This window comes from Microtus ochrogaster, chromosome 8, assembly GCF_000317375.1.
Source record: "Microtus ochrogaster isolate Prairie Vole_2 chromosome 8, MicOch1.0, whole genome shotgun sequence".
Classification (NCBI taxonomy): Eukaryota; Metazoa; Chordata; class Mammalia; order Rodentia; family Cricetidae; genus Microtus; species Microtus ochrogaster.
The window spans coordinates 40,140,966-40,160,724 of record NC_022015.1 but is presented as its reverse complement, the minus strand read 5'-3'; the positions used below and the strand labels follow the sequence as shown (position 1 = coordinate 40,160,724).

General features: G+C 51.2%; 3 protein-coding genes across 4 annotated transcripts in view; 2 read left to right on the top strand and 1 right to left on the bottom strand.

The window, feature by feature from the left end:
* The window catches only part of Tsga10ip (testis specific 10 interacting protein), a 16,952-nt gene extending 13,073 nt beyond the window's left edge, over window positions 1-3,879 (top strand). The window contains exons 5-7 of the mRNA XM_005351979.1: window positions 2,887-2,986; window positions 3,184-3,302; window positions 3,744-3,879. Coding sequence (XP_005352036.1) covers window positions 2,887-2,986; window positions 3,184-3,302; window positions 3,744-3,879 — 355 coding nt within the window. The remainder of the gene's footprint in view (window positions 1-2,886; window positions 2,987-3,183; window positions 3,303-3,743) is intronic.
* Window positions 3,880-5,382: 1,503 nt separating this feature from the next.
* Sart1 (spliceosome associated factor 1, recruiter of U4/U6.U5 tri-snRNP) lies at window positions 5,383-14,383 on the top strand. The gene is made up of 20 exons (XM_005351724.3): window positions 5,383-5,743; window positions 7,655-7,712; window positions 8,077-8,132; window positions 8,646-8,772; window positions 8,878-8,983; window positions 9,154-9,231; window positions 9,339-9,438; window positions 9,569-9,711; window positions 9,823-10,029; window positions 10,367-10,491; window positions 10,572-10,702; window positions 10,783-10,925; window positions 11,281-11,454; window positions 11,576-11,686; window positions 11,870-11,957; window positions 12,432-12,522; window positions 12,648-12,783; window positions 13,920-14,009; window positions 14,100-14,221; window positions 14,305-14,383. The coding sequence occupies exons 1-20, from the start codon at window positions 5,431-5,433 to the stop codon at window positions 14,321-14,323; spliced, it is 2,418 nt and encodes an 805-aa protein (XP_005351781.1). The 5' UTR covers window positions 5,383-5,430; the 3' UTR covers window positions 14,324-14,383.
* A 3,535-nt stretch (window positions 14,384-17,918) lies between these two features.
* Window positions 17,919-19,759, bottom strand: part of Eif1ad (eukaryotic translation initiation factor 1A domain containing) — a 3,520-nt gene continuing 1,679 nt past the window's right edge. For both annotated transcript variants that reach the window (XM_005351723.3, XM_013347955.2), the window contains exons 4-6: window positions 19,400-19,508; window positions 19,193-19,240; window positions 17,919-18,229 (exon numbers count right to left, since the gene is read on the bottom strand). In XM_005351723.3, coding sequence (XP_005351780.1) covers window positions 18,076-18,229; window positions 19,193-19,240; window positions 19,400-19,508 — 311 coding nt within the window. In that variant the 3' untranslated portion in view covers window positions 17,919-18,075. The remainder of the gene's footprint in view (window positions 18,230-19,192; window positions 19,241-19,399; window positions 19,509-19,759) is intronic.

Below are 19,759 nucleotides of genomic sequence, written 5' to 3'. Positions count from 1 at the left end.
TGGAGCCTGTCCTGGAACTAGCTCTTGTAGACAAGGCTGGTCTTGAACTCACAGAGATCCGCCTGCCTCTGCCTCCCGAGTGCTGGGGTTAAAGGTGTGTGCCACCACTGCCCGGCCCAGCAACTTTTTTTTAAAAAGCATGTCAGAGGACATCCTGCAGGAGCCAGGTTCTCTCCTTTCACCATGCGAGTCCTGGAGACTGAACTCAGGCCCTCAGGCCGTCTTGCACCCTCCCCCCATTTTTCTTTTGAGATAGGTCTCATTCAGTAGTTCAGGCTGCTCTCAGATTTGTGGCAATATGCCTGCCTCCGTCTCCCAGGAGCTGAGATGACAGGCACTTGTGCCACCATGCCTTGCTAGCATCTATTCTTGAGTAAGCAGTAAGAATAAGGTCTGCTCTCCAGCCAACAGGTGCACGAGAGGAGTGCTAGACCCTTCTTCCTCCCTTCAGGGTGAAGGCACAGACCTTCCCTGCTAGTCCTCCAGCCTGGCTGGGACAAGTGCCACAAAAGAACGCTTTTCCCCGTGAGGAGGTTCAGCTTTACAGCCAAGACTCGTTGCTTCCCAGCGGTGGTACCTACTGGCACCAGCGTTCTCTCTCTCTCTCTCTCTCTCTGTCCTTTTTCTCCCTCTCTTCTTTGGTGTGGACTTCAAGACATGTACTTCCTTTCTGACGGAAATGACAGTAGATACCCAGCAAGAAGTTGGGCATAATGACGTACACGATTCACCCTGCTACTTAGAAGGATGAAGCAGGATAGCTTGCGGCCTGGAATTTGAGTCCAGCCTGGGCAATATAGCCAGATTGTCTCAAAGAAAAACAAGCTTGGCATGTTGGTATATGCCTGTAATTCTAGCATTTGGGAGGCTGAGACAGGAGGATTGTGCTTCAGGTTAGTCTAGACTACAAAGCGCAATCCAGTCTCTAGAACCTGAATGAGTAGAAGCCTGGGGGATGGCTTAGCCAGCAAGGTGCTTACTGCACGAGGCCTGGCTGAATCCTTAGCACTCATGTTTTTTTTTTTTTTTAATTAAAAAATAACAAAGTGAACCCAGGTGCAGCTGTGTGGCCCTACAGCCCCAGTGCTTGGCACGGAGGCTTGCTGACTGCCCCCAGTCTAGCCTAGGTGGTGAGCTCCAGCGTCGTAAGAGACCCTATCTAAAAAAGGAAGATGGCCGCCACAGTGGCACATGCCTTTTGTCCCAGCTCTTGGGAATGAGTTCCAGGTTAGCCTGGTTTACATAGTGAGGCCCTGTCTCAAAAAACAAAACCCCAAACTATACAAGAACAACAGCACACAGGACATCAAGCAAAAGGCAGAATCCTAATGCCTCCACACTTGTAACCTCTCAAAGTCTCTTCTTATTGGTGAAGGCTCTTCTTAGTCGTAGCTTGTGGTCCTGGCATGGTTTTCCTAGCAGATATTGTTTTGTTTTGTCGTCCTCCAGTGAGGAAGCTTCCTTCTCTGGCCTAGCACGGGAGGACCTTCCCTGCTATGTCTGATGTACATACCTGAGAGCCTAGCACGAGTTTCAGGCCTTATCTGCTTATCCCTCTCATCCCATCTGTGGATTCTGCCACTCCATGCAGGGCATGTCCTATGTGCACTAACTGACAGATATCTAGTCCTCTGAGGAGTGAGGTCAGAGGCAGTGTTAACACTGGGCTGGAGGAGCAGACTTGTAGTCTCAGCTAGCCCAGGTTGGTCTAGAACTATGTAGCAGACAGAATTTCATATCTTCCTACTCCTGTGTAGCAGGTCTTTCTTTGAACCACCAGCTCCTGAAGACAAGAGACTTCTTACTAATTATGAAAGCTTGGCCTTAGCTTAAGCTTGTTCCCAACTAGTTCCTAGAACTTAAATTAACTCATTTGTATTCATCTACATCCTGCCAGGTGGCTCGTTCCCTCTCCTCAGTACTGTATGTCCAACTTCCTCTGCATCTGACTAGTGACTCTCCCACCTCAGATTCTGTCCCAGAGTTCCTATCTCTGCCTAGAAGTCCCGCCTACCCTCTCCTGCCTAACTACTGGACACTCCGCTCTTCATTAAACCAATCAGAAGGTGCCTTAGGCACAGACACATTTTCACACAGTGTTCATAAAAGATTATCCCAACACTTCTGCCTGATGAATGCTGGAATTACGGGGTTGTGGGTCACGCGGAAGGAAAAGGAGCTCTTGTCAAAGCACAGACATGGCAGTTAGAGGACAACTCTGGGTTCTGGAGCTTGAACAAAAGCTGCCAGCCCTAAGTGTGGCGAGCACAATGACCTGCTGCACCATCTTAACATTCTCAGGCTGATTTTTGTAAACAGTAAGTTTTTCTCTCATGCAGCCCAGATCTTTTTTGTTTTTGATAGAATCGCACTCTGCAATCCAGACTGGCCTGGAGCTTACTCTGTAGCCCAGATTAGCTCTGAGTTCAGGCAGTTCTACTGCTCGGCTTCCCAAATGTTAGACAACAGCTCTGGGAGATGCCCCTTTGTGCACAATACTCTTCATCATTTCCTGACCTGCAAGAGGAGGAGAAAAGGGGTTGGGGGAGGCTGTGCAAGAAAGAGCTCAGAAGCCAGAACTGGTTCCCTCCTTGGGGGTGGCCAGAAGGTAGGGCAAGCCCCAGATGCACAACCTAAACTTGGGACAGGTGCTCAATCCTACAATCTTGGACAAGTTCATGTGACCTTCCTGAGCCATCAGTAAAATGGGGCAAATAAGTCCCACCCTAATAATCCCACCTACGAAATACAGGGCCAGGATGGGAATGGAATAGTTTTGTGAGCGTCAGGAGGAACCATTATGTTACTAAGCTCCAGTGAGAACCAGCAGCTGCTGGCCTGGGGTGTGTCCATGGGCAGCTACCCAGAGGCCCACCTTTCTTACAGGCGCAAGGAGCGACAGCGTTTTGCTGAGTACCAGGCAGAGCTGCAGGGCATCCAGCACAGGGTGCAGGCCCGGCCCTTCCTGTTCCAGCAGGCCATGCAGGTGAGGGCTAACACCTGTGGAGGCAGACGGCCCCCTCCCTCGCTCCCTGAAAGGAGCTGCCTTGCAATGAAACAAAACTGGAGTGGGGCCCTGAGGGTTCCCCCAGAAGGCTTGGGACCCCCTTCTTAATGATCAGAGCCCCGCAGTGGCCCCAGCAGCCTTGGTGAAGAAGAGGAACCTTTCTTTTCTCTTGTCAGACCAACGCCAGACTCACAGTGAATCGGCGATTCTCCCAGGTGCTGTCAGCATTGGGAGTAGACGAGGAACAGCTGCTGGCAGAGGCAGGCAACGTGCAGGGCCTCTCTCGGAAACACAGGTGAGGCGGGACAAGGCAGCCACACCAGCCGCTGGTCCTCCCAGTGTTCTCCATGTCACCCGGAAGGGGGGCCGAGGTTATTGTTCCCACCTCCCAATGAGACCAGAGTAGGGCCTTACTCAGGACACAGGAACAAATGAGTCTTAAAGCTAGTCTGCAACCCTGAGCAAGAAGACGCCAAGCAGCTGGTGCCATACTGTCACCCGATACCGCCCCTGACACCTTAGAATAAATAATATGGTATAGAGCAGGGATTATAAGACTCAGTTTATGGTAAAACACAAAACAGTCCAAAACAACCCCGTGACTGCAGGAGGGATGTCACTTCCCAGAGACGCACAGCCACCAAGCAGAGGAGTTAGATTTGGACGCATGGAAAGACTGCACTGAGCATGGGGTAGGGCGCTGTGGAGCCCATTGACCTCCATCTGTGTCTTTAAGGAGCCACCGGTCATTTGGAGTAGAAATGGAGTCCTCTTCTCAGAGACCCCCAAAGATAGAACCCAACAGCAGCCCACCTGGAAGGCTTCCCTCCCCGACCCTGGACCCAGAACACAGTCCCTGCGATAAAAATTAAATGCTTTATGGCAAGTATGGTGTGAGATTTCTGAGGAAAGTTGGCTATGCGTTGGGGGAGAGGTAGTGGCAAGTGGGTGGCCTCGTCTTAGCTATTTCCCACATCCGTTGGGAACCCTGGCTGCACCCCGTTCCTCAGCAAACACATGCTGTGTCTTTGCTACTGAGCAGTGGGACACCTGGAAAGGCATCAGTGAGACTTTCCCATGATTTCTCCAACACACATATACCTGGAGACTAGAAATCCTAGTGAACAGGACCCTGCCTCTGAGGACGCCAGGTCTTGGAGCTTTATTTATTGATATCTTTTTGTTCTTTGAGATAGTCTTGGAGTGAAGCTTGCTTGCTTATTTATGTCTTTGTTTTTCGAGGAGCCTCTCCTGGAACTAGCTCTTGTAGACCAGGTTGGCCTTGAACTCACAGAGATCTGCCTGCCTCTGTCTCTGGAGTGCTGGGATTAAAGGTGTGCACCACCACTGCCCGGCTAGGAACAGAGCTCTTTAAAGGGGCACACAGACCATACCAAAACATGCCGAGGCGTGCGATACAGGAAGCCCCCAGAGGAGCAACTACTATCAGAAGGGGTGTGTGAGCCCTGAACTTTAAAGTCCTCCTCAAGACCAAAACAAAGCAACCAAACCAAACAAAAAGCCCAGGAAGAGAGAAAAGGCGGGAAAGCAAGACATGGTGGCTTGCGCTTGTAATCCTAGAAAAAATATGATGTGCCAAATTTGCACTCGAGCTCGGTGTGGGCGTGCACGCCTGAAATCCCAGCGACTCTCAGCACAAGGGAAGCTGAAACAGGGACTGTGGTGGGTTTGAGACCAGCCACCAGGCCAATCAGAGCTATACAGACCCTATCTTAGAAAGAAAAATGGGCCCAGGAGAAGGCTGCTCACAACCATCTATAATGAGATCTGGTGCCCTCTTCTGGCCTACGGGTAAACATGCAGACAGAACACGGTGTGCATAATAAATCTTTAAAAACGAAAAATAAAAACTAAAAACAAAACAACAACAAAAAACCCCACTCAGTTTCGTGGGGTTCACAGGTACAAATTCATAGAGCGTTCCTTAGCAGAGAGCAGGTTAAAAAGGCCCAATCCACCAGCAATCCAGGGAACGGAGGACGACAGCAGTGCTCGCTGGCAATACTAGTTTATTGGGGTTGCAAGGCTGGGCCTTCGGAGCTGGTTTCTTTATGAAGATAACATGAGGTATCTTCCAGCACCGGATGCAACCTCGGCCCCGGAGCCTACTAGAAGGACAATCCTGGAGAGGGGCCGCCCACGGAGACTTAGAGGTACAGAGCAACACGGGGGTAGCACGACAGAGAGGAAGCGGTTCCGGAGCCTCGGCAAGAGCACATGCGCAGAGACCAATACCTGGCAGCCGGGAACGCGCCGTCTTAGGAGGTTCCCAGGCGGGCCCCGGAAGCAGCCGCTCTTAGTTTCCGGCAACAGGTCGGCGGCAGCCGCGCGACCCGGAAGTATTCCCATTTTGCGTCACCTGGGCTCGGGTGGCGGCCCGGCTCCAGACCGACGCGCTAATCATGGGGTCGTCAAAGAAGCACCGCGGAGAGAAGGAGGCTGCCGGCACGACGGCGGCGGCCGGTACCGGGAGCGCCACCGAGCAGCCGCCGCGGCATCGAGAGCATAAGAAGCACAAGCACCGGAGCAGCGGTGGCGGCAGCAGCGGCGGCGAACGACGGAAGCGGAGCCGCGAGCGTGGGGGCGAGCGCGGGAGCGGGAGGCGCGGGGCCGAAGCCGAGGCCCGCGGCGGCGCCCACGGTCGCGAACGAAGTCAAGCGGAGCCCTCGGAGCGGCGCGTGAAGCGGGAGAAACGCGATGACGGCTACGAGGCCGGTGAGGGCGGGGCGGGGGCGGGGCAGGGTCTTGGGGTGTGCGGGACGGAGGGTGCAGGGTGACCCCGAGGGCCTTCTGCCTTTCGTGCTAAAGACTCCCTCTGGTTGTTGGGGATTAAAGACTGACTCCCCATGTTAAACTTCGTGAAGATTTGTGTCTTCTGTGTTGGTTGGGTGCATGAGATACGAGCATGCACAAGCGGCAAGGGAAACCTGACCGTGGGCAAATGTGTTGGGCTCGTGGTAGCGTCGTGAAGCAGTAAGATACGCCTGGGTCTGAACACCAAGGACCCTATGCTGTAAACACTGTTGAGAATTTTGCGCTTTGTGAAGATGGCAGGGAGCCGAGGGTTTGAGTAGGGAAGTGAGTTGATTTACTTTGTATGATTAAGAGGATCACTGAACTGAAAGCTTGTCAGAAATAGTAGAGACCGAGATGAGGGAGGTCAGCCCAGCCAGGTGAGGATTATAGTGAGTATGCATGTTTCTCCATGCTGCGGGATGGAGAGGAGTGGACAGATTGATATAGATGTTTAGGACATGGAATGAACTAAATTTAGTGCCTGGACCGAGGATGGGAGGGATGAGGATTAGGGAATGTCCCCTTGAGTTTTGACCTCATCGGCCTGCTGAATTGTGTGTGGTCGTCTGTTGAAATTGCATTTAGAAGGTTAGCGGATTTGAAGCAAGGGGTAACGGCACAGTTTCGGAGAGCTTTGTGGTTGGTGCGCATGGGAAAACCTGCAGTTGAAGCGGGATAGAATGAATTTGGACCAGAGTGTATTCAGGAAAGCAAAGAAGTGCCCTCGAATGTGTGGAGGGGGAACTAGGGTCAGAAATAGGACTTGATAAATACCAGTAGCTCAGTTGTGGGGAAAGGATCATACTTAAAAAATAAAGATTAGCCAAATGGGAGGAAAACTAAGCTGGGTCGTAGGACCTGTGCAAAGAGATAATTGCTGAAAAGATTGAGTGATTAACAGCGCCACACACCACAGGGCATTAAACAAAAATCTTTTAAATCATCATGTGTGGATCTGTACCTCGTGCATACTTGGTGCTTATGGAGGTCACAAGAGGGCATTAGGTCCCCTGAACTGAGTTAGGTTGTGAACTGCCATATAGATTCTGGGAACTAGACCTGGTTTCTCTGTAAGAACCTTAAGTACTGTTATCCACTGAGCCATCTCTCCAGCCCCAAATTGAAACTTTTTGAAAATAATCTAATTGGAAAAAGGGAGATTTGGGACTTCCCGAGTCCATATAGAATATGGGATCCGGAGCCTAGGTGGAGGAGGAAGGCCCTGTTAGGTTTAAAAAACAGGAGATGGGCTGCAAGAAGTGAGGGGTAGGGGACTTGGATGTCCTGGTGGCATCTTCCTCTGTGTGATGTTTGTTGAAGTTCCCTCCTGTTGGTGGGGTGGTAGAGCAAGTCCAGAGGGCTTATTTACCTGTGTCTGCAACATCTGACCTGGAAGGCACCCTAGTCAGTATTCCTTGACTGCATACGCTGCTGTGAGCAGAGAGAGCTGTGCAGTTCAAGGTGGAGTTCTCATTCTGTCAGTAATTGAACACGGCTTCATGGAGCTGATGCTTGATCTTTTGATAGAATTTCCTGAGAACAAGAGCAGAGGGGACAGTGGAGGCCGAAGGTAGAGTACAGAGGTTTGGAAGGGCAGTGAAGGATGCAGAGGGTTGAACCACTTGGGTCAGAAAGAAAGGGAAGAGGCAGTGTTGCTAGACAGGGTAGCAGCTGCTGGGGATCTGGGGAAAGAAGGCTGCTGTTTTCTGGTGTCATCTACCCAGGTGCTGGTGAAGGGCCCTTGTCTTCGACCTTGCAGCTGGAGCCCACAGTGTTGCTTCTTGGTCCCATGTTCATGGGTCCCTTAAGCCATCCTCCTTATTGTTCTAGCTGCCAGCTCCAAAACTAGCTCTGGAGATGCCTCATCACTTAGCATCGAGGAGACCAAGTAAGTAGCCCGTGTGCTGTCTGGTTTTCCTCTGAGAGCGGGTACACCCGGCACTGTCACCTACAGAAACCCTTGCACTGCAAATGGAGCCAGTTAGAGTTGGGGTAGCCACATGAGTCAGTTAGTCAGCGTGGGAGCTACGGTGGAGGAAACTGAGACCCAAGAGGAAGGAGGGCCTTCCCCAATTAGGCGTTCCCTAATCTGGAAGCCTGTGTCTTCACGCCTTAGGCTGCTGGGATTAGGGCCTCTGCTTGTCTTCCTAGGGACACTCATTCTCGCCTTGTTTTCACCTCCTGCCTATCCATAAATGCACTTGCTACCCATTTCTCAGGTAGACCCTAATACTTCTATCTCTTGTCTTCAGTAAACTCCGTGCAAAGTTGGGGCTGAAACCCTTGGAGGTCAATGCTGTCAAGAAAGGTGAGTGTCAGGCTGAACTGGGGCATCTAAGTGGGAAGGAAATGGGGCTTAGCATGCAGAGGCAGCTCCATTTAGTAGCCTTCCGTATGTTTTGTCAGAGGGCCAAGACTTGTCCTTTGTGTCTTAGTGAGGAATCTGAGATATGTTTTTCTTGTGTGGTCTTGGTACCTTCACCCTGGCTTTAGGCAGGCTAAGGGACATGCACAGTTGCTGTAGGCTGTCTAAGTGGTATTGGTTTGCTTTTATAAAAATAAGCATGCTCACCAAAAACCTAACTGACAGGAAAAGCCCATGTGATCTGAGCAGCTTTGGAAGGCATAGAGGGGAGGTTCCTGTCACACTATGTGGAGTGACAGAGGGGAACAAGGGGTGAGATAGGAATAGGGAGGTGAAAGTTCTTCCCCTCTCTTGGCCCCTTCTGGCCCCTGGGCTGGAAGGGGCAGGGTGAGTGGCTCCCTCCTCTCCCCACCAGCCATGGGCAAGCATAGCCTCACGTCTGGGCCCCCCTTCCAGAGGCGGGCACCAAGGAGGAGCCCGTGGCAGCTGATGTCATCAACCCCATGGCCTTGCGACAGCGTGAAGAGCTACGAGAGAAGCTGGCAGCTGCCAAGGAAAAGCGGTTGCTGAACCAAAAATTGGGGTGAGGGTTTTCTGGCCAAGCAGGAAGACTCTCTTTGCTTCCTTGCCCCTGGGTCAGACTGGGAGAACACGTTTGGGTTCCATCCTAAGTGTCCTCCCTCCTCAGGAAAATAAAGACTCTCGGGGAGGATGACCCCTGGCTGGATGACACTGCAGCCTGGATCGAGAGGAGCCGGCAGCTGCAGAAGGAGAAGGACCTGGCGGAGAAGCGGGTGAGAACCCCTGGCGGTGTGGGGGAGTGGCCAGGGGTGGGCTGTGCTCAGGGACTTGGGTTCTCCAGTTTCACTGCAAAGCCTGTCCTTCTGTGCAGCAGCTTGCTAGGGTCCTGGGTGCCTTTTGGTCACTGAGTTGAGGTTACTGGTTATCCTTCCTTTCCCCACAGGCCAAGCTACTGGAGGAGATGGACCAAGAGTTTGGTGTGAGCACTCTAGTGGAGGAGGAGTTTGAGCAGAGGCGACAGGTGAAGCTGCAGCATCCAGAGACTTTCTGGTGGACGCTGGCCTTGATGTGGGCATCCCAGGGTTGGGTGGCTTATGGCTTTTGACTTGGTTGGTTCTTTGCCTGTAGGACTTGTATAGTGCCCGGGATTTGCAGGGCCTCACTGTGGAACATGCTATCGATTCCTTTCGAGAAGGGGAGACTGTGGTCCTCACCTTAAAGGACAAAGGTGAGCTGAGCTGGTTACTCCATGTGGGGTGTGGGCACTATTAAGCTGGGGTGGTGGGAACTGTGCCGTCTGTGGTGTTTCAGGAGTCCTGCAGGAGGGAGGGTGGGAACTGTGCCATCTGCTGTTTCAGGAGTCCTGCAGGAGGGAGAGGACGTGCTGGTGAACGTGAACATGGTGGACAAGGAGCGGGCAGACAAGAATGTGGAGCTGCGGAAGAAGAAGCCCGACTACCTGCCCTATGCAGAAGATGAGAGTGTGGATGATTTGGCACAGGTTTGCCTGTGGGGCAGAAGCTGGGGCGGATAGTGTGTGGTGCTAAGAAAGCCACAATTCCATGACTTCCCAAGAGTTGCCCTAGGTCCCAGCCACCCTCTTGTCTTGCAGCAAAAGCCCCGCTCTATCCTGGCCAAATACGATGAGGAGCTGGAGGGCGAGAGGCCACATTCCTTCCGTTTGGAGCAGGGTGGCATGGCTGATGGACTGAGGGAGCGCGAGCTGGAAGAGATCCGGGCTAAGCTACGGCTGCAGGCTCAGTCTCTGAGCTCTGTAGGGCCCCGGCTTGCCTCTGAGTATCTCAGTCCTGAAGAGATGGTGAGTCTCTCCTCCTCTCGTCACACACTGCCAACGTGAGCTTGGGAGGGAAACTGAGTGTTGGCATAGCACTTGGTTCCTGGTGAGCAGTGAATGGCAGCCCACGGAAGTGCTAGTGTTGATGAATAGGGACCACTGAACCAGTGGGCCTGTGTTTATGTTCCAGTTCTGTCCCCAAAGCAGCTTGTTCCTTGCGTGAGTCACTTCACAGCCTGGGCACCCATGTGGACTGATGATGCCAGCAGCCGTCTTTGGAGGCTTGCTGTGAGGAGTGATAGGAAAATGGAGGTAGTGGTGTCCAGGACTCCATCCCACTATTCTGTGCTCCTCTCTTAAGGTGACCTTCAAAAAGACCAAGCGGAGGGTGAAGAAAATCCGAAAGAAGGAGAAGGAAGTTGTAATGCGGGCAGATGACTTACTGCCTCTCGGGGACCAGACTCAGGATGGGGACTTTGGATCCAGGTGTGCTTCTGCACAGTGGTGGGTATGAGGGCTGGGCCAGCCTAGGGTACACCATTCACTGAACTGTGCCGTTCTCCTAGGCTTCGGGGCCGGGGTCGGCGTCGGGTTCCTGAGGTGGAGGAGGAGGCCCTGGAGGATGAGAAGGACCCTGTGGCCCAGCCCCCACCATCAGATGATACTAGAGTAGAGAACATGGATATCAGTGATGAAGGTTCGGGTTTGGCTAGCAGGGAGTGGGGTGGGTCTGTGGGCCAAGGTGTTGTGAGCAGGTGTCCTCCATGTTTCCACCAGAGGATGGGGGAGCTCTTCCGTCAGGGTCCCCAGAGGTGCTGGAAGAAGATGAAGCAGAGCTGGAGCTGCAGAAGCAGCTGGAGAAGGGGCGGCGTCTGCGGCAACTGCAGCAACTACAGCAGCTTCGAGACAGCGGCGAGAAGGTGAGGCTGAGTATGGAAGCTGATGTGTGGTTTGGGGCCTTTCCCTGTGAGCATGTGAGCCTGCCACCCACATTCCCTCAGGAGTCTCTTGTGTTTGTAACATCTGGTTAGGACCAGGTTTCTTGATTTGGTAACTCCAGTGTGGTAGATTCCTTAGGTAGTAGGGAACCATTGCTGCGTTTGCACAGAGTGAGGCTGCAGAAACCAGAGGGGACATGGAGCCCTGGTAGAAGATCCATTGTGTGTGTGTGGAAATAGCTGGGTTATTGCCACCAGGGAGGATCTGTGGGCTCTTGAGTCTCTGTGGTATCACCCCAGAAATTTGGGGTCTGCCCACAGCCACTCCCTCCCCCAGGTGGTGGAGATTGTGAAGAAGTTGGAGTCTCGCCAGCGTGGCTGGGAGGAGGAAGAGGACCCTGAGCGGAAGGGGGCCATCGTGTTCAATGCCACTTCTGAATTCTGCCGCACGCTAGGGGAGATCCCCACCTATGGGTTGGCTGGCAACCGGGAAGAGCAGGAGGAACTCATGGTGGGTCCCGCTGTTCCCCTGGCCTGGTGTCTTTAAAGTGGTAGCTTCTGTTCCAATGCTCAAAGGTCGCAGGAGAGGGCTAGGGCTGCCCTAACTTCCTGACCCTAACTTCTGGTCCCAGGACTTCGAAAGGGATGAAGAGCGCTCGGCCAATGGTGGCTCTGAATCAGATGGGGAAGAGAACATCGGCTGGAGCACCGTCAACCTCGACGAGGAGAAGCAACAACAGGATGTGAGCACTGATGGGGCGTGGCTATGGGAACCCGGGCTCATTGTCCAGTGTCCCAGAGCTTCCACCCCCGTGGGGAGGGCACTAAACCTCCAAGGGCCAGCTGGGGAATCCGTTAAAACTGGTGTCATAGCCTGGCCTGGTGGAGGTGGCTGTTCCTTCACCCCACATTTCTCCTCTCTCTAGTTCTCCGCTTCTTCTACCACCATCCTGGATGAGGAACCCATCGTGAACAGAGGGCTGGCTGCTGCCCTGCTCCTGTGTCAGAACAAAGGTGTGGGTTCAGGCTAGGAGCCTTGGCAGTCGGGTGCTATGGTAGGGAAGGGCTGGGTGGGTGCCAATGTCTGCAACATGATGTCCTTGGGTCTGCACTGCTACCTCTTCCTCTGACTCAGTGCTTTGAGTAGCTCTCCAGCTCCTGAGCCTCGGTTTGCCTGTGGTCCAGGGTAGGACTACCTGTTCCTCTTCTGTGCCTTAAAGGCTCTGATCCTTGAAAAAGTGCGCTGGGCTAGACAATACCCTAGGGTCTAGACCCTAGCTCTGCAGTTTCCTTGGGGAGGTGATGGTCTCTCACGTCTGTTTTCTTGGTCTGTAAACCAGATGTGACATGTTCACATGCTGAGCAAGGCTCTGAGAGATGTTAGCACTCATGTGAGCTGGGGCCCGGGGGCCTGCTTTACTCAGGCTGTTTTGGCTATGTCTGCCTGAGGCGTAGGCCTCCTGGGTATTACAACTTCTCTGTCCTCAGGGCTTCTGGAGACCACAGTGCAAAAGGTGGCCCGGGTGAAGGCTCCCAATAAGTCACTGCCCTCAGCCGTGTACTGCATCGAGGATAAGATGTGAGTGTGGCAGTGAGGGCAGGAAGCGGGGCAGATGTGAGCATGTCTGTGACACAAAGCTGGGCTGCTCTGAACATGCAGTAGACAGCTGGCAGCTCACATTGCACCCCTCTGCCTGGGTCTAGGGCCATCGATGATAAGTACAGCCGGCGGGAGGAGTACAGGGGCTTCACCCAGGACTTCAAGGAGAAGGACGGCTACAAGCCTGATGTTAAGATTGAGTATGTGGACGAGACGGGCAGGAAACTGACTCCCAAGGAGGTGAGCAGGGTGCCGTGAAGACAGGGCCACGTCAAGGGTGACTAGGTCAGGATGGAGCCAAAAACACCCTCACCCCCAGCAAGGCAGGGCAACACTCCAGTGTTGGGGAATATTGTTTTAAGGTGTGTTACTCTTGTTTCTGTTGCATTTGTTTAACTCTGTGAAACTGTGGTTCTTTGCCTAAAAAACACTCAATGCTCTAATAAAGAGCTTGAGGCCCATAGCGAGGCAGGAGAGAGGACTAGACAGGGCTGGTAGGCACACAGGATAAATATAAGGTAAAATCTGGGAGAAAGGGATATGGGAATGAGGGGAAGAGGACTTCAGGGGTCAGCCATCTAGCTACACAGCCCAGTACAGAGTAAGAAGGGAAAAAAGGTATACAGGAATAGAGAAAGATAAAAGGCCAAAGTAGACGGGATAATTTAAGAAAAACTGGCAAGAAACAAGCCAAGCTAAGGCTGGGCATTCATAACTAAGAATAAGCCTCTGGCCTGGTGGTGGTGGCAGACACCTTTAATTCCAGCACTTGGGAAGCAGAGGCAGGTGGATCTCTGTGAGTTCAAGACCAGCAAAAAGAATAAGCCTCTGGGTGTGATTTATTTGGGAGCTGAATTGTAGGCTCCCCCAAAGTCCAAAGACTGAAAGAGCAAAAACATTCCGGGGGCCTGACTGCCTACCAGTTGGGGACCTTGTGAGGTGATAGAACCTTGCTTCTGTTGCTATCTTTGGTGGGCACAGCACAACTGTTTCCACGGCTCTCGGGAAGATTTGACACCCATGCTGCCTGCTGTACCCAAAGCCCCCAGCCTGAGGGTGTTCATCCTTGGGGCGGTATCCAGGCTTCTGACTCCCATCCCTATCATGTATGTTAGCTCCACGTTTGTTGGGCTCAGCCCCAGCTCCCAGAGGCAGGTCTCACCCTATATTCCTAGCACCCGGGTTGCACACAACCCATGTATGATGCCCAGGTCTAGGTCCTTGTCCCATCTCTTCTCTTCCTAACACTTGAGCCTAATCCTGGGTTGGGGGAATCAGCACTCCCAGTCGCTGTTGCAAAGCTCCTAAGTGGATGCGTGTGTCTCTGGTGTCCTGGCCTGGCGTTTCTGATGTTCCTGTGTGTTTTGTATCCCCAGGCCTTCCGGCAACTGTCCCACCGCTTCCACGGGAAGGGTTCAGGCAAGATGAAGACTGAGCGGCGGATGAAGAAGCTGGATGAGGAGGCGGTGGGTCTCTAGAGGTGGGGGGCTCTGCATTTTGGCTGCTGTAGGATATTCTGTCTGCACCCCTGTGCTGACTTTACTCTGGCTCTGCAGCTCCTGAAAAAGATGAGCTCCAGTGATACGCCCCTGGGCACTGTGGCACTGCTCCAGGAGAAGCAGAAGGCCCAGAAGACACCATACATCGTGCTCAGTGGCAGTGGCAAGAGCATGAATGCGTGAGTAGAGGGCCTGGTGGGGGGGCAGGGCACTGCCTACCTTCTCTCCAGTCTCACACCCCTTTGCTCTCTTCCCCCTGCAGGAACACCATCACCAAATGAAGCCACCTTCCTTCCTTCCCCTCTCAGATATGTTAAATAAAGTCCCCTCCTTATTTTTTCCTTCCTGGTCATGCTCAGTCTAAGATCAAACCTAGGAAGCAAGACAGGCTGTGCCTCAGGTCATGGTCGGTTCTGTGACCTGGCGAGTTCCTGAGCCTCCGTTAGCCTCAGTACTGACATTTGAACAATGGGAATGCCTGCTTCCCACATGAGCCTGCAGTGAGTGCAGTCTCACTGACTATAGAGGAGCAAGATGGGGCAGGTCCTTACTGTGTGACTTGAAATCTAGTAAGTAGCAGAGGTGACAAGGGAAACCAGCTCCTGCCCTCAAAGGACATTCCTCTGTGGGAGCTGACTCAGCGGGAACAGAAGCCCCTCCACCTAATGGTGCGGTCCCTGTTACACCTTGGCTGAGTTGGCTTCGTCATCCCAAGTGGTTGTTACTTGTAGAAACTTGGTCACATGGGTGTTGCTAGGGCTGGACTAGCCACTACCCTGTAATTTCCCTGGTTATAGTTTTTAGGGTGCCCAGCACTACCTACCTTTCCTGGTAGGGCAGAGATGCCACCTCCTGTCACCTGGGGGGAGGGCACTAGCATCAAGGGACTGGATCTGGCTTCTGAGTTTCACAGTTTACTGCTTGTGTGACTTAGCTGAAGTTACTGAGTCTCGGGCTCTGAGCTGCAAGGGGAAGGCATGATCTCTGAATCCTGCTCAGGCTTCATTGAGAAGCCATGTCACCTCTAGGCCTCTTTGAACATGGTATGTCATGGGAAGGCAGGGGTGTCCCCATCCAGATAGGCTTCATAGGTACATCTTGGCCCTCAGGGTATGGTGACAGGTACCCAGGCCACAGGCCAGAAGTCCAGTGCCAGTTGTACCTTTGCTCCTTGGTCTGGAGCCCTTGTCCCTTCAAGCTATGCCTGCATCCTTCTGAGGTCCCGAGGTCATCTTCCAGCCTGGTGCTCTGCCTACTGCTTTGGCCCACCTGTTACAGAGATTTACTGTAATATACACCAATAGATGGATGTGACAATGACATTACCCTAGCATAAATAAAAACCAGAAGGAGCAGTTATGAGGCATGACTGATGAATTGACAATGTGTAGGGCTCAGTGGCAAGCGTGAGAGGCTGTTTTTCTGCTGTTTCTGGATATTTTGAAAATTTCCATTTTAAACTAAAAATATGTTGGCTTAGCAACAGAAAGTGCACAAGGATGTACCTAACAATGCTATAATCCACGGGCATTGACAGATGGGTAAATAGTTATCTCTGTGACGGGATGAAGGATGTGTGTGCATCTCATGCATATGGAAGGTGACCAGATGTGGAACTGTGCCTGCTTCCAATCTACAATGTAATGGGCAAATTTAATTTCTATTAGGAGTCAGAACAGGCTGGGTAGTAGTAGTGCAGCCTTTAATCCCAGCACTTGAGGCAGAGGCAAGTGGATCTCCGTGGGTTCGAGGCCAACCTGGTCTACAGAGTGAGTTCACCAGGACAGCCAGGGCTACATAGAAACCTGTCTTGAGAAATAAAAGTCACAACAATAGTTGGGGGTGGACTCTGAAAGGGAACAGATTAGTTCTCTGACCCCGGAAATGCCTCTGTGACCTACAGAATATATTTTCTGCTTGAACACTTTCTATGCGAACTAAGTTTCTATTCTATTTATGTTAACAGTTTTTCTTTTTTTTTGAATTGAGGGTTTTATTATGTTTTATATGGGGATGGGTGTCTCACATGTGTGTGTCTGTTTACCACATTTCTTGTCTGGTGGCTGCAGAAGCCAGAAGAGGGGTTGATCCACTGGAACTGGAGTTACAGATGTGAGCTGCCACACTGTTGCTGAGGATGGAAACCCTGGTTCTATGGAAGAGTAGATAATGCTTGGAACTGCTGAGCAAGTTCTCAGCTCCCCCCAAAGAGAGTTTATTAAAAGATATTTTAAATGTAGATCTTAAGCATAAGGGTTAAGAGACACTCAGCAAAATGTACACAACTCAGAGTTGCTTGAATTATGGTTTTTAAGATTTAAATTACATATATATGTCTACAAGAGCTAGTTCTACAAGAGCTAGTTCCAGGACAGGCTCCAAAGCTGCAGAGAAACCCTGTCTTGAAAAAACAAAACAAGTTCAGAGAAGATAAATTTATCTTTAGCTTTAACCCACCTGGTCTATTTTTCCATATATATACATTTATATTTTATACATATGTATACTCAAGGATACTTAGTATCATAAAAAACATGAAGGGGCTGGAAAGATGGTTCAGTGGTTAAGAACATTGCCTGTTCTTCCAAAGGTCCTGAGTTCAATTCCCAGCAACCACATGGTGGCTCACAACCATCTGTAATGAGGTCTGGTGCCCTCTTCTGGACTGCAGGCATACACACAGACAGAATATTGTATACATAATAAATAAAAAACAAACACAAAGAACGGACAGATGAGAGTTGGGGAGGACGTGATCATAAGATTTCCTGTTGGGAAACAAGAGGTTCTATATAGCAAACCTGAGGTATACCTCCCATAATGACCACACCCCCACCAACCATCTACCAATCCACAACAGAAAAAAAATCCCTCAGAAAACAAGAGGAAAGCTCCAAAGTATAAGTCCCATTAGCTTACAACAGAAATCAGCACACAAACACTATAGGAGTTGGCAACAGGGCTGAAGGGTTCTACTGTGGAATGGCCAGATGGCCAGCAGAGGGAAGACTAAGCTGTGAGCCCAGTCTTCAGCAGGCTGGGTTAGTGCTAGCAGTGCACAGCCAGAAGCAAAAGCCTCCCAAGAGGCAGCTTGCAGTTTGCCGAGTGCCTGGACCACTGAAGGGTCTTCTAGCTAAAGTAACAGGAGATCTACTCTAAAATGAGTACATGAAGGGAGGCCGCTGTGAGCAAAGGAATGAGGCACAATAGGCCTTTTGATGCTGTGGTACAAGGAATGGGGATGCTACAACAGCCAGGGACAGTGGCTCATTCCTGTAATCCCATCTCTTGGAGATTGAGGCAGGACAGCCGTTGAGTGGATGAGCCCAAGCTACACAATGATTCCCAAGCAAGCCTGGGTTATAGAGACCATCTCAAGAAAAGACTATAGGAAAATTAATAGCCTTAGGAGATTAGCAAAACTCTGAAAATCAAGGACATGGTAAGGACAGAGATACCCTGACCAGACACGTTTGGAGATGACAGGTGGCTGAGGGAGAGAGGTGCACGAGCTGTCATTTACAGGGCAGCAGACAGTAAGTAGTGCTACAGTAAGGGTAACTAGGAAGGAAGGGAAGCAGCTCACAAGGCACCATGGGATTTGTCCTGAACTGTGCTTAAGAGCCCCTAGGCCGCAACCTTAACTACTGGATCACTACTGAGTGTAAGCAGGTAATGACTGCTGTTAGTTAAGGAGGCACAGCACAGGGTGAGGTACCCAGTGCCCAGAGAGGTACTATGAACAAGTCACACGGTGCAGATTCCAGCCAAACTCCAGTTCCATTCTACCCACAGGTGACCAAGGCCTCCACCGAGAAAGAGGGCTTCACCACGAGCTTCCCTAACACAGAGCCACTCAGACACCAGTGTTAAGTCATTACCCACCAGGGGTTTAATTCTTCTAGGTCAGTTCAGAAAGGGGCCATGCCCTGTCCCCATCCAAAAGAAAAGGCTTGCAGGGCAGCCTGGGAATGTCCAAGCCCTGATAAGCCAAGGGGTAGTCCCTGAGCAAGTAGAGAAGTAAGTCCTAGGCTCAGGCTGCCTCCTCTTCCTCCTCCTCGTCACTCTCCTCCTCACTCTCATGATACTGTCTGTGATTGGTGTTGACAAAGAGGTCAGAATCATCTTCAGAACTGGACTCTTCTCCTGACAGCTGTGGCTCAGTGGGGAGTTCTGGCTGACTCTGTCTGTGTGAGCAAAAGACATAGTAAGCAACATCTGGGAAAACCAGACCTATGACCCAGAGTTTCTGAAAATCAGGACCAGCATTTCAAACTGTCAGGAACCGGTACAGTTCGAAAAATCCAAGAGTCCAAAACGCTGATGTGGTAGCACATGCCTGGGATGTAGGAAGCTGAGGACGATGAGTTTGAGAGCTACATAATAAACAAGGAAACAGGAGGGGCTTCTGGAAGAAGAGGAAAAGGGAAACCCACTAAGGATTACCTCCTACCCACCCCATCACTGGTTTCAGTAAGGAAGCAAAAACTAACTCTGCTAGCATCAGAGACGCAGGGAGCCCCCATTTCCAACAGCTGAGGCGCTAAGCCAGAAGTCCACAACTTCCTAATGCTCAGACCCTTTCACACAGTTTCGCATGCTGTGATGACCCAAATCACAAAATTACTTCATAACTAATTTTCCTTTTATGGATCATAATGTAAATGTCTTATATGCAGGATATCTGATATGTGACTCTCAAAGGGGCTGAGACCTCCAGGTGCGAACTGATACACTCAGCATTGCCTTCCTTACTCTACATAATCCTCTTAGTTGAACTCGTCTTTTATTTATTTATTTTTTTTAGAAAAAGTTTCATGTAGCTCAGGCTGGCTTTTGGACCTGTTACATGTAGACCACGCTGGTTCAAACTCCTGCTTCCACCTTACAATTGCCAGAATTACAGGCATGTGCTAGCATACCCAGTTAGGAATCTGTCTGAAGATATTAAACAACGCCCCTGAGGACACTTGCCTAGTAAGCCAGCCTGTAACGTAGAGCATGAGACTGTCAAGCCACACTCACAGCTACCCACTCCACTATGTATGCTCAAGTTCTCAACAGGAGAAAAGCAGGACCATCTTTTTCCTTCAGGCACCAAGGTGTGAACTTGTACTTTTGTCTTCCCTGGGCTGGGGCTTGCTCCTCACCTGTTCATATTGCTTTGTTTCTCAGTTACCTCAGAGAACGCTTCAGGCCTGTGAGAAGAGAAGAGTCAGGTCAGAACACAAAGAGAGACTCTCAGAAAACAAACATCTGTTTCCAAATGTCCCTCTTGGGAAGGCACAACCTCACCCCGCCCCTGCCCCATTCCTTAGCAAGGAAGTCACTATCTCCAGAACCCAAGATTATCCTACCAGTGCCCCTCCTTCTGCAGAGAGCGCACGTGGTTCTTGCAGAGCACAAAAGAAATCTCAGCCTTCACTTTTTCTCCCTCTTCAATAGGGTCAACTATGAGGAAGTCCCCTGTAGGTGAAAAAGACAAAGGTGTTCCTGCGTGAGGGAGAAAATCAGGAGCCAAGCGTGGCCCTGTACTGTGGAGAGGTGCTTCTTTTTTTTTTTTTTTTTTTTGAGACAGGGTTTCTCTTTTTTTTTTTTTTGGTACTGGAGTTAACACACGCTCTCTGGAACTGGTTGTGAGTCACAAAGTGGGTTCCGGGAACTGATCTCTGCAAGAACAAGTATTCTTTCTTTGTTTGATTTTGGTTTTTTGTTTT

Bases quoted from the DNA above. Each gene is read 5' to 3' on its own strand.
- Sart1 (XM_005351724.3), top strand. From the start codon at position 5,431: ATGGGGTCGTCAAAGAAGCACCGCGGAGAGAAGGAGGCTGCCGGCACG. The intron at 8,773-8,877 runs GTGAGGGTTTTC...CTCCCTCCTCAG, and splicing joins TTGCTGAACCAAAAATTGGG to GAAAATAAAGACTCTCGGGG. The intron at 8,984-9,153 runs GTGAGAACCCCT...CTTTCCCCACAG, and splicing joins AGGACCTGGCGGAGAAGCGG to GCCAAGCTACTGGAGGAGAT.